Source organism: Dictyostelium discoideum (assembly GCF_000004695.1).
Source record: "Dictyostelium discoideum AX4 chromosome 6 chromosome, whole genome shotgun sequence".
NCBI lineage: Eukaryota > Evosea > Eumycetozoa > Dictyosteliales > Dictyosteliaceae > Dictyostelium > Dictyostelium discoideum.
Genome location: NC_007092.3, coordinates 2,008,605 through 2,021,947, shown reverse-complemented (window position 1 = coordinate 2,021,947; position 13,343 = coordinate 2,008,605). Strand labels below are relative to the sequence as shown.

At 19.8% G+C, this 13,343-nt stretch overlaps 5 protein-coding genes across 5 annotated transcripts; 1 reads left to right on the top strand and 4 right to left on the bottom strand.

Annotated features, from left to right (window-relative positions):
• Positions 1-550: 550 nt before the first annotated feature.
• On the top strand, positions 551-2,236 carry DDB_G0292780 (hypothetical protein; the record flags this gene model as incomplete). The annotated part of the gene is made up of 3 exons (XM_629457.1): positions 551-1,014; positions 1,184-1,650; positions 1,752-2,236. 3 exons carry the CDS (start codon positions 551-553, stop codon positions 2,234-2,236), a joined length of 1,416 nt encoding a protein of 471 aa, XP_629459.1.
• A 152-nt stretch (positions 2,237-2,388) lies between these two features.
• Positions 2,389-4,405, bottom strand: ctnnbl1 (armadillo-like helical domain-containing protein; the record flags this gene model as incomplete). The annotated part of the gene is made up of 5 exons (XM_629456.1): positions 2,389-3,013; positions 3,130-3,849; positions 4,009-4,115; positions 4,214-4,312; positions 4,379-4,405. The coding sequence occupies 5 exons, from the start codon at positions 4,403-4,405 to the stop codon at positions 2,389-2,391; spliced, it is 1,578 nt and encodes a 525-aa protein (XP_629458.1).
• A 467-nt stretch (positions 4,406-4,872) lies between these two features.
• Positions 4,873-5,499, bottom strand: DDB_G0292776 (hypothetical protein; the record flags this gene model as incomplete). The annotated part of the gene is made up of 1 exon (XM_629455.1): positions 4,873-5,499. One exon carries the CDS (start codon positions 5,497-5,499, stop codon positions 4,873-4,875), a length of 627 nt encoding a protein of 208 aa, XP_629457.1.
• A 1,556-nt stretch (positions 5,500-7,055) lies between these two features.
• On the bottom strand, positions 7,056-8,343 carry DDB_G0292774 (hypothetical protein; the record flags this gene model as incomplete). Its single annotated transcript, XM_629454.1, has 3 exons — positions 7,056-7,428; positions 7,523-7,838; positions 7,935-8,343. The coding sequence occupies 3 exons, from the start codon at positions 8,341-8,343 to the stop codon at positions 7,056-7,058; spliced, it is 1,098 nt and encodes a 365-aa protein (XP_629456.1).
• Positions 8,344-9,024: 681 nt separating this feature from the next.
• On the bottom strand, positions 9,025-12,036 carry tgrG1 (immunoglobulin E-set domain-containing protein; the record flags this gene model as incomplete). Its single annotated transcript, XM_629453.1, has 2 exons — positions 9,025-11,873; positions 11,958-12,036. The coding sequence occupies 2 exons, from the start codon at positions 12,034-12,036 to the stop codon at positions 9,025-9,027; spliced, it is 2,928 nt and encodes a 975-aa protein (XP_629455.1).
• Positions 12,037-13,343: the final 1,307 nt, after the last annotated feature.

Here is a 13,343-nt window from a genome sequence, read left to right as displayed (position 1 = left end):
AACAAATAAAATGGATCAAAGACTATTATTTTTATTTATTTTTTTATAAAAGACATTTTAGATACCAATTATTTTCTCACTTTAATTTATCTTTTAATTAATTAATTTTATTTTATTATATTTTTTTTATTTTTTTGTTTAATTATTTTATTTTATTTTTTATTTTATATTTTTTTTTATTTAATTGAAAAAAAAAAAAAAAAATTACCTAATTAAAATAATTTAATCATCCTCGACATTATAAAAGTGAAAATATTACTTTTTTTTTATTTCTTTTCTATTATTTTTTTTTTAGTTTTTTATTTTTTTTTGAATTTTTTGAATTTTTTAATTTTAATTAAATTTTTAATTTAGTTCTTTTTTTTTTTTTTTTTTTTTTTTTTTTTTTTTTTTTTTTTTCTTTTTGTTAAATAACCTTCATACATGTAAAATAAAATAATAAAATAAAATCTAATTAAATAAAAAGTTAAATAAATAAATAAATAAATAAATAAATAAATAAATAAATAAATAAATAAATAAATAAATAAATAAATAAATAAATAAAACAATGTATTTACAATCATCATTTTCAAATAATAGTGGCAGAGGTGGAGGAGTTGTAGATACATCGTCATCATCATCTTCCTCATCTTCGTCTTCAAATTCTTCACCAACAAGAGTAAACAATAATAACAATAGTAATAATAATAACAATAGTAATAATATACCAAATAATTCATCAACATTATATAGACAGAATTTATATGAATTACCAACGAATTGGAGTTCAAAAGAGAAGTGCTCACATTTAGAACTTTCATCCAATTCATTAAGAGTAACTTATAAAAATAATAAAACAGATAATGAAGCAGGTTTAATAAGAGCAAATTGTTGTATACCACCTTCGTGCGGTATTTATTATTTCGAAATAACAGTAATTAGTAAAGGTAGAGATGGTTATATTGGTATAGGTGTTTGTACTTCAACTATGTTATTATCTCGTTTACCTGGTTGGGAAAGAAATTCATTTGGGTAATATATATAAATTAATAAAAACATATATCAATTTTATTTTCTATTAAATATCATTATATTATATTTACTAATATATCTTTTTAATTATTGTTATTATTATTATTATTATTATTATTATTATTATTATTATTATTATTATTATTATTATTATCATTATTGTTTTTAGATATCATGGTGATGATGGTAATTTATTTAAAGGTTCAGGTACAGGTATATCATATGGACCAACATATACAACTGGAGATGTTGTTGGATGTTGTATAAATTTTGTTCAAGGTGCAATATTTTTCACAAAGAATGGAGTACCATTAGGAGAAGCAACCAAAGAGATAAAAGGATTATCATTATACCCATGTGTTGGACTTAGAACACCTGGAGAATCATTAGAAGCAAACTTTGGACAACGACCTTTTGCATTTGATGTGGATCAACTATTTAAAGAGGAGAAACAAAGAGTAATAAAAACTATTAAAAACACGAAAACTGTAGAGGATGACTCAATCTCTACTCAATTGGTACTCTCTTATTTAATGCATCATGGTTATAGTGAAACTGTTAAACTATTTGCAAAAGCTACTGGTACTGATGGTGATTCTTTAAATTCACAATTAGATGATATAAAAAATAGACAAAGTAAGCAATTTCAATTTCAACAATAGTTTTATGAAAAAAAAAAAAAAAAAAAAAAAAAAAAATATTAATACAATTATTATTTATTATTTATTATTTATTAGGAATATCAGAATTATTATCAAAAGGGAATATAGATGAAGTTATTAAAGAGTTGGATAATATTTATCCAAATTTTTTAACACAAAATAGAGATATTCAATTTAAATTATTATGTCAAAAGTTTATAGAGATGATTAAAACATCACCAATTGAAGAGACGATGGCATTTGGACAAAATCAACTATCAAACTTTTCATTTGAGTCAAAAGAATGCGAATCAAACCTAAATGAAATTTTCTCATTGATAGCTTATTCAGATCCATATACAAGTCCAGTTTCATTTTTATTAGAAAAGAGTAAAAGAGATCAAATTATAAATGATTTAAATTGCGCATTATTAGTATATTGTCATAAACCAGCAACTCCTGTTTTAGAGAAAATCGTTAAACAAGCAAAAGTTGCTATTGATCAAGTTGTTTATCAAAATGCTAGTCCCGCCGCTGCTTTCATTAATGTAAAAGATTTTATTGATGTTGATGATAATTAATTTAAATAAAATAATTAAAATAAATTAAAATAAATAAAAATAATTAAAATAAACAAACAAAAAATAAATAATAATGTATTATAATACTATAGTTGTATGTTTTAGATTTTTTTTTTTTTCTAAACACCTTTATTGTTATTATTTTTTTATTTTTAAAATGAATCTATCAATGATTTAATGAATTTTGATTCAGATTCTTTATTAACAGTTTCAATATATTCATTTAAAATTGTTTTAATTTCATTTTCTAAATCTTGAGAATCCTTAATTTTATTTCTAATTTCTTTATTTTCTTTTGACAATAAAGCAAGTATTAAATCTATATATTGTAAAGTGAATAAACCAGCATCTAATCTTTTTAATAAAATTTCTTCATCATCATCGTCATCATCATCATCATCTTCATCGTCATCTTTTTTATTTTTTTTTGAATTCTTATCAGCTAATTGAACTTTTTTAAAATATTTGGAATGTAATTCCAATAATTTATCAATCTTTTCAAAATGATTTTCAGTAAATTTCACCATTAAACGAGTATAGTAATCAGAAGTTGTATCTAAATTTCTAAGTAATGAATATAACATTGTTACAATATGTTCTTGATCCTCTGATTCATTATAAATCTTTTTACTATGTTTTGATTTAATCTTTTTCATAAAACTTGAGAATAATGTTTTTAAACCTAACTCTTGAACAAACATTTCATTTGCTTTCTTTGAATCTGTTAATGCATAATCTAAAACTTTTAATGCTGATCCTCTTTGTTGAGTTTTTTTTCTATTTATTATAATAAAAATAAATAAATGGAAAAAGTATAAATATATTATAAATGTATATATATATATATATTAAAATATATATTAAAATTATTAATAAATTAAAGAGTTTCTTACTTTATAAAAATTAACATTAATTGAATACCTTCAGATTTTAAAAAAGATTCTTTATTTTCATTATTATTTAATAATAATGAACAAATTGAAGAGAAAATATTTTCAACAAATTCAGTTTCTTGTAATGAATCTGGTTGTTTTTTAATAAATTGTGAGAGTAGTACTAATAATTTTTCAATACCATTATATTTCTTTGTAAAGATTGAACGAGAATTTTCATCATTTAAAAATATTGATGATAATAATTCACTAGAGTAAAGTTTAATTGGAATTGGTGTGGTGGTGGTAGTAGTTGTTGATATATAATTTAATAGATATTTGAATAATTGTGATTTACCAGCCAAGATAGGTGCAGATTTAGAACCACCCAATTCTAACATACTTTCAAATATTGAAAATGTATTATGAATTGCTTGTTGTTCTTCATCATTTGTAGCATCCAATCTTGATAAATTATCAACCAATGTTTCCATTATGTTATTCTTTATAAATGAATTAAAAACTGACATTTCAGGATCTTGTTCTTCATCCTCTGCTTCAATTAATTCATTAAATAAATCAATTACCGATATTGATATATCTGTATTGTCATGAATTAATAATGATCCTAATGATACTATTGATCCTAATGATACAAATAATTTATATAAATCTGGTGATGTAGCTATAATTTGTAATTTTTTAATTTCTTCATGTAAATCAATTTCACTTTCCATAAATCTTTTTTATTATTATTATTATTATTATTATTATTATTATTATTATTATTATTATTATTATTATTATTATTCTTAATATTAATTATTTATTTTTTTATATATAGTTTATGTTTTATTTATATATATATATATATATATATATAAATACATATATACATACTTTTCAGGTTCATTTTGATATTTATCACGTAATTGTTGATTTTTTAAATACTTTTTTTCAAATGATAATACTAATTTCTTTAATGAACTTGGATTTAATTCATCAAACTATAATAAAAATAGGTGTTAACATTTTTTATAATATTACTTGAGCAAAGAAAAAAAAAAAAAAAATAAAAAATAAAAAATAAAAAATAAAAACGAACCTCTTCATTTTCTACCTGATTAACTAATTCTTTAATTTCATTAATCTCTGCCTTTGATATTTTTGATGGTTCTGTATTTTCAAAATTATTTTTTCTTTTCTAAATAATTTAAAAAAAGTTTAGGTATTATTAATAATCAAATGATTTTAATATATATAAATATACTGTAATTTTAATAGTTACACTTGTCATTGTTGACTAAAATTTTTTTTTTTTTTCTTTAGTGAGAAACTAAAATGAACTTAAAATTTTTTGAAAAATGAAAAACAAAAAAATAAAAAAAATAAAAAATAAAAAATAAAAAAATAATAATAAATAAATATAAAATAAAACTCTAAAAATAAAAATAATTTAAAAAAAGTATTGAAGAAGCTGAAGTTATTATATTTATACAAGTTTTGGTTATTTTTATTTATAATTTTTTTTTTTAATATTTTTTTTTTAATTTTTTTTTTTTAAAATTCTTTTAAAAAATTAATTTAAAAGTTGACCAAGATAAAATCTAATTATTTACATAGAGTTTTTAATATACATTTTTTTTCATTTAATCGATTATACTATTTAATATTACAAGAGAGTCATCGAGTTTTTTCTTTTTTTTTTCCAGGATTTTTTTTTTTTTCCAAGATTTTTTTTTTTTTTTTTTTTTTTTTTTTTTTTTAAAAGACTAATCTTTTTCTTGCTTTTGGAGAATTAAATACAGGAACATTTTGATTACCAGATGGGCTATCCATTTGTCTAAAAGAAGAAGATGGTATGAATTGAACAGAAGATTGTGATAATTTTTTAGAAACTTTTGGAGAGAAACTTACTACGGCAGCATTTGATTCATCGTCACTATTATAATTATTAACAGTATTTGGAGAACTTGTACTACCACTACTACTATCACTACCACTACCACTACCAACACACTCTGTAAAAACTAATCTTTGTCTTGGTAGATTATAATTACTTTTTGGAAGTAAATATTTCTTTGGTTTTATTGGTGCACCTGGACAAACATTATTACTTTGGATTCTTATTGGAGACATTGGTATGGATTCTAATGAACTATTAATTGATGGTGGTGATGACGAAAGTTGATTAAATTGTGATGGTAATGGTGATGTTGATAATAATCCATTAAAATAATCATCTTCAATTAATAAATCATTATTATTATTATTAATAATATTATTATTGTTAATAATATTATTATTGTTATTTATTCTATCATTATTTCCTATTTTTAAACTTTTTATTAATTTATGAATATTATTATTATTGTTATTAATTTTATTCATTTTTTTTTTTTTTTTTTTTTTTTTTTTTTTTTTTTTTTTTTGGCCCCCAAAAAATAAATCCTGTTAATTTTGGGAAAATGGGGGGTTTTCTATTTAAATTGAAATTGATTTTTAAATTGAAAATGTTTTTTTATTTTGGTTTTTTTAAAAATATAAAAAAAATTTTTTTTTTTTTTTTTTTTTTTTTTTTTTTTATTTTTTTTTTTTTTTTTTTTTTTTTTTTGTAAATACTTTAATATGTGAATGGATGATTGGGTTATGATTTTCGAAATCTATTATTTTAATGTGTGTGTGTGTCAATTATGATTGTTTTTGTTGAAATGTATTTTTTTTTTTTTTTTTGAGAACAATTTCTCAAAAAAAAAAAAAAAATAAAAAAAAAAAAAAAATAAAAAAAAAAAATAAAAAAAAATAAAATTATTTACTGTTTTTACAAAAATCAATCTGCTACTTTTTGTGATTTTAAAATGAAATTTTACAAAAAAAAAAAAAAAAAAAAAGAAAAAAAAATTTAATTGAAGGGGAATGTAAAAAGGTAAATTTAGATTATTTTTAAATTGAAAAAAAAAAAAAAAAAAGCCAATGTAAAAGAAGACAAAAAAAAAAAAAATAATTATTTTGGAGAAATTTGTGATATTAGTTTTTTAAAAAATAAAAAATTTTTTTTTTTTTAATAACCAATTTTTTTTTGGTTTGGTTTGGTTTAATTTAATAATTTTGGTTTATTTTATTATTATGTTCAAACGTTTGTTGTGCATAATTTTATTAATAAAATTTAAATTTTTTTTTTTTTTTTTTTTTTTTTTTTTTTTTAATGGGTTTTTTTTTTATTTTTACCACCAATGGAATATTTTATAAATAGTTTGAATTGAACTTTCGGGGTGAATTGTCATTTTAAACAACACATATGCATACCCAACATTGCTATCGAATATTGTTATTTTTAGCAACAAAAAAATATCAACATTTTATTTTTACTTGTCAATCAAAAATATTTTTTCCCAGTTTACAAATTTTCTATTAATTAAAAAAAAAAAAAAAAAAAAAAATAAAAATAGGGGAGGAAGTTCTATAATACCACAACTATTTTTAAAAGCTCTAATTTAAAAATAGATTAATATTTTCATAAAAAAATAAAAAAAAAATAAAAAAAAAATAAATAATTAATTAAATAATTAATTAAATAAAAAAAAAAAACGACAATTTAAATTAAAAAATAGTATACTGCACCCCAAAAAAAAAAAAAAAAAAAAAAAAAAAAAAAAAAAAAAAAAAAAAAAAAAAAAAAATGGGGAAAATAACATGCCATACAAAAAAAAAAAGTTATTAATTAAACAATTAAAATTAGAAATCTTTATTTAAAATCGTAAAATAAAAAATGGACCCCTTTTTTTTTTTTTTTTTTTTTTTTTTTTTTTTTTTTTTTTTTTTTTAAAAAAAAAAAACTAATCTATTTTTAAAACTTTTTTTTTTTTTTTTTTTTTTTTCTTTAACCGGTAATTTTATTGGATCCAATTTTATAATATTTTATATTTTATTTTATTTTATATTTTTATTTACAAAGGTTCTTTTAAAAATTGAATTAATAAATCAGAAACTTGATTTGGTCTTTCCAAAGTTAAAGAATGACCACAATCAACACTTTCAACTCTAGTATGTGGAAAATGTTGTTTAAAAGTATTAATTGAAATTTCGAATGGTATCACTTTATCTTTTGTACCTAAAATGATTAAAATTGGTAATGTCTTTGGAATTTGAGGAAACAAATGAACTAAACCTTGTTCAAATTGTATATTACATAATGTACTATGAAATGCATATAAATAATTTGGTTTAACATTTATCATCCATTTAGTTTTTTCAACTAAATCATCAATTACTGATGGTTCAATACTACTATAATCACTAATATCATTACTAAATCTTTCACTATTATTATTATTTTATTATAAAAAAAAAAAAAAAATTAATAAATAAATAAAAAAAAAAAAAAAAAAAAAAAAAAAAAAGTAAAAAAACATACTTTTCAACTCTTTTTAACATTGTTTGAGCACCAAAGAATCTAAATATGAAAATACCAATATATGGCATTGTAACTAATCTACCAATTAAAGGTACTGGAACTGGTACGATTGCAGGACCTAAACCAACAACTTTAATCAATCTTTGTGGATGAGTTGCTGCAAATAATGTCGCAACAGCACCACCCATTGAATATCCAACCAAATAAATATTATCAATATTCAAATGATCCAATAAATCAATTGCTTGATTCAATAATATATCCAATGTATATGCAATTTCATTTGGTGAATCACTTCTACCTCTACCATAAAAATCTAAAATATAATAAATTAGAGGCTGAACACACACTCACGCATGCACACGCACACAACTAACCAACTTTTTATTTAAAATAAATTAAATGTACATACCAAATAATAAAACAGTATATTCATTTTCAATTAATGGTTGAACTAATGGATGAAATGCCATTGCCCACCAAGATAAACCATGTAAACATAAAACTACCTTTGATTTCTTTTTACTTTGTGAGAATGATTCTGATAAATTTTTAACTAATTTTGGTTTGAGTTTACCATCACCTTCCATATCTTTGTATGGTTCAAATAATTGATAATGTGTCCAACCATGTGTTAATTTTGCGTAATGTCCATCAGTATACTTTTCTAATGAATTCTTTGAGATTGGTGGTGTTAATATTTCATTTGGTCCAATCTCTTCAACTCCTCCCATACCACCTGATTCATTTAAAATATTATTATTATTATTATTATTTTTATTAATATTATTATTATTATTAATATTATTATTTGGTTCCATTCTAATTTTATTTAAATTTTTATAAAATAAAATAAAATAAAATAAAATTTATAATAATATATATATTTATGAGGTTTATAATAATATAAATAATTAGAAAATAGGGGAAACAAAAAATAATAATATGTTAACTATTTTATACTTTATTATTTTATTATTTTATTATTTTTATTATCTTTTTAAAATTTTTTTATTTTTTATTTTTATTATTTTTTTTTATTTTTTTTATTTTCAGATATTAGTGGAATTAAAAAAAAAAAAAAAAAAATTCACCTAAAAAATAAAAAAAATAAAAAATAAAAATAGAAATAAAAAAAAATTAGGTTATACTAAAAAAAAAATTAAATGATTATGAGAGTGAGCAACAACAGAAGAAAATATTTGCGATAACAATTAATAAAAAAAATAGTTTGAAAAAAAAAAAATAAAAAAATAAAAAAATAAAAAAAAAAAAATAAAAAAAAAAGAAAAAAAAAAAAATTAAAAAAAAAGAAAAAATAAAAAAAATTAAAAATAAATATTTTTGCAACAACATAAACCCCCAAATTTGGGGTTTTTATTTTTATTTCTTATTTTTATTTATTTTATTTTATTTTTACTTTATTTTTTAGTTTTAGGTAGTTGTTATTTTTATTTTTATTTTTCCTTGGATTATTTTTATTTTTATTTTTATTTTTATTTTTATTTATTTTTTAATTCATTATTATTTTTAGAGAAACATGGTAATTTCTTTTTAAATATAAATACCAACACTGATAAACCTCCAATAACGAAAACTATTGGTATAATTATTGCTGGTACCAACCATCTTAATCTCTTATTTTTTTCACTTTCATTATCATCGTCATCATCATTATTTTCATTTTCATTTAATTCATCAATATCATATTTGAAAATATTACCACCACCACTTTGACCGCCAACTGTTACATTTACATATAATAAATTATCTGAATTTGATTTTATTTTTGATGGTAATAAATTACAAGATAATTTATCATAATCAATAAATATTGGATTTATACATTTAACACCACCAATTGTAACACTTTCAATTGGATCATAAAAATTACCACCAAATATTAAAACTTGACCACCTTTTGATTTATAAATTGGAATTCTTTTAAAAGTTGTAGAAGATACAATATTATTATTATTACTATTTCCATTTGCTTCCATTTTTTTATTTTCAACTTTTGAGGTATTTGTTGTAGTTGTAGTTGTTGTAGTTGTAAAATTTAAAACAAATGGAGAATGATAATATATTTGAACTTTTTTATCAACTTGTTCAATACCATTTAAATAAAGTGAACATGTTTTATTGAATTTTGTTGAATCTCCACTACCAGATGATGATACTAAACATTTGATTTCAGTGCCATTAATTAATTTACATTGATCTGATGAATAAGTGGTATTATCAAACGAGCATTTAAATGATGGTTTGATATTATCTAATGATAAATAATCACCATTTATAAGTATAAAACCACCAGATGTATTGAACTTATCAAATAATGTAATACTCTTTAATAATGAATCTAATTTAATTTCATAATCAATTAAACTATCAATACCACAAACATTAATATGTAAATTACTCTTATAATAACTTTCTTTTAATTTAAATGAAAACATTGTATCATTAAATGAAATTGTTGAAATTGTTTGATTTGAAAATGTTATAATTGTTGAATCTTCACCACCATTACCATCACCATTACCAAAATTATCACCAAAACAATTCATTAACATTGAATCAGTTTCACTTTTATTACAATACATTGTAATTGGTGGACTATAAGAGAATGATGAATTTACAAATTGATTACCAATTTCAACTTGAATTAATTTTTTACCACATCCTCTTGGAAATTGAAATTGGTATGATAAACTACCATCATATGATATTGAATTTGGTTTACTTGTTGTATTTGATTCAATTATTGTTGAACTATTATTATTGTTATTATTGAAAATTGTAATTGTTGGAATTGAATTTTCATTTGTTGAATTTATAAAATAAAATTGTAATGAATTAATTGAACCAATGGTTTTTGGTGATGAAATTGATTTAACAAATAATTTAGTTTCCAATTGAATAGAATTTGATTGTTTGGAATTTGGAGTTTTAATTGAAATATTTGCATTAACTAAATTTCCAGATAATTTAAATGTTAACATTGATTCATTATTAAATACTTGTACTATATCTTCTTTATCAGTCAATGATGGAGTTTGATGAATTTTACCATTAATTAAAATTAATGTTTTATTAGTTTCACCAAAACTACTACCATATAATTCAACTATATTACCATTAATTTTATATGACTCAATTATTGGTATACCATATGTAAATGTTACTATTGAATTACCACCACTATTACCAATTTCATTAATTGTAATTGAAATTGGTAAATTATCACCACTACCATTTGGTAAATTGCATGTTAATTCATTAATTGTTGATTTAATATATTTACAATATTGATTACCAATTTTAATTTTATATTTACCACTATCATTATCAATTGAGGTGAAGCTGGAGGATGATGATGATGATGATGATAATGTGGATGATGAGGTAGATGATATTTTTGAAGATTCTTGAGGTGGTAATTTTAATCTTTTACCATTAATTGTAACAATACCTCCAGTTGAAGTTGGTACAGAATTAATTGAATTAATGATTGGACCAAATGAAATAAAAAATTTATCAATTGTTTGTGTGCCACCAGCTGATATTGTAATTGGTATATTTTCAGTATATAATTGTTTTGATGAATTGAAATTAAATTGAATTTCACCATGATCAACTGAAATCATATCATTACTATTAATTAATTCATTACCAATTGTAACATTAACTAATGAAACATTATTACAAAAATTATCACCATTTAATTGAATTTTTGATAATTTTTCAATATTATTATTATTGCTATCAAAATTGAATTTAATTGTTGAATTTTTAATTTTTGGATTTTGATATTGAATATTTGTATTAAAGGTTGAGATATGTTCATTTAGGTTGAAAAGTACAGTACCACAACCAGATGGAAAATCGAAACGGATATTATTACTATCGAATTTGTCGGTATAGAATTGATCCCTATCTGTCATATTTACAGTCATACCACCGATATTAAATGGATTACCAGTACCAAATCTTAAATATTCACCACTAACAGTTATAATACTACCTTGTGTTGATGGTTTTGTATAATTATATATTATTGGAAATGGGTATAATGAATCTGGTAAATGATTACTATAAGTTTGACCATTTGCACCACTAACTGCATTACAATACCAATCTTCACCATAAAGCTGAGCCATTTTGCCGGTCATTGATGTAGTGCAAATTCTTTCTTCCTTATTTGTTGAATTTAAATTACAAGTAAAATCCAAAACTAATCTAATATCATTTCTTTCTCCTACATGTCTCAATAATGACCATTTTGTAAAATAATATTTTGTAACATTTGTAACAATTGTAATATTATCATTAAGATAATAATTAATTCCTTTTTATTTAAATAAAAATAAAAATATTTAAATTAATAATTTTTTTTTTTTTTTTTTTTTTTTTTTTTTAAAAATCAACATACTTAATGGGCTAACATATTGAGAATAAATTGAATTAATAAATAATAAGGTGAAAATAATTGAAAATAATAACTTCATCATTTTATAATTAAATATTTTTATAAATCTTATTATTTAAATAATTTTTTTTTTTTATTTTTTTTTTTTTGGTGTAAGAAATAAATAACAAATAAATATTATTACTATTCTTTTTTTTTTTTTTTTTTTTTTAAAAAAAAAAAAAAAAAATCAGTTAAAAAATACAGTAATATATAAACTGGTTTTTTTTTTGTTTTAATTTTATTTGAATCATAATCATAAAAAAAAAAAAAAAAAAAAAAACCCAAATAAAATAAAAAAATCCCAAAATATATATTCATAAATATAAATTTTAAAATTAAATATCAATAATATACAAATGTAAAAAAATACTACCCTTCACTCTGCTTTTCATATTATTTTTATTGCAATTAATTTCAAATTTAATTTTATTATTTTTTGTGTATGTTTATTTATTTATTTAATTTTTTTTTTTTTTTTTTTTTTTTTTTTTTTTTTTAATTTCAGTTTAAAATATATTTTTTGATGGAATATGTGTATTAGTGTGGTAAACAGTGTAATTTTGGTGGATATATATTTTTTTTTTACCACCTAAAATTTGAAATTTTTTTTTTGAATTAGAAATTTTATATTTGTAATCTATCAATCAGTGTGTGGTAAATATCTATAAATAGGTACAAGATTAAAAAAATTTAACTTTTCTATTTTTGTATTTAGTAAATTATCTTTGAGGACACAGGGGGTACCAAAATACATTTTATTTGTTATAGATGATTTAATTTATTTATTTATATATTCAATTATTTATTTGATATTATATTTTTAAAATATAATATCTTAAAAAGAAAAAAAAAAAAAAAATGTGAAAAGAAAAAAAAAAAAAAAAAAAAAAAAAAAAAAAAAAAAAAAAAAAAAAAAAAAAAAAAAAAAAAAAAAAAAAAAATTTGGGGGGTTTTTTAAACCAAATTTTAATTTTTTAAAAAGGGTTTAAAAAAAACAAAAATTTTAATTTTTTAAAATTAAAAAAATAAAAAATTTTTAAATTTTTTTTTAAAAAAAAAAAAAAAAAAAAACCCCCCCCTTTTTAAAAAAAAAAAAAAAAAAAAAAAAAAAAAAAATGGGGAAAAAAAAATTTTTTTTTTGGGAAATTTTTAAAATTTTTAAAAAAATTTAAAAAATTTTTTAAAAACGGGGGGAGGCCCGGGGAAAAATTAAAAAGGGCCCCCCTCCCCCCCTTTTTAAAAAAAAAAAAGGGGGCCAAGGGGAACCATTTTTTGGGAAAAAAAAAGGGGGTTTAAAATTTCAGGTTTCCCCAAAAAAAAAATTTTTTTCGGACAAATTAAAAGGGG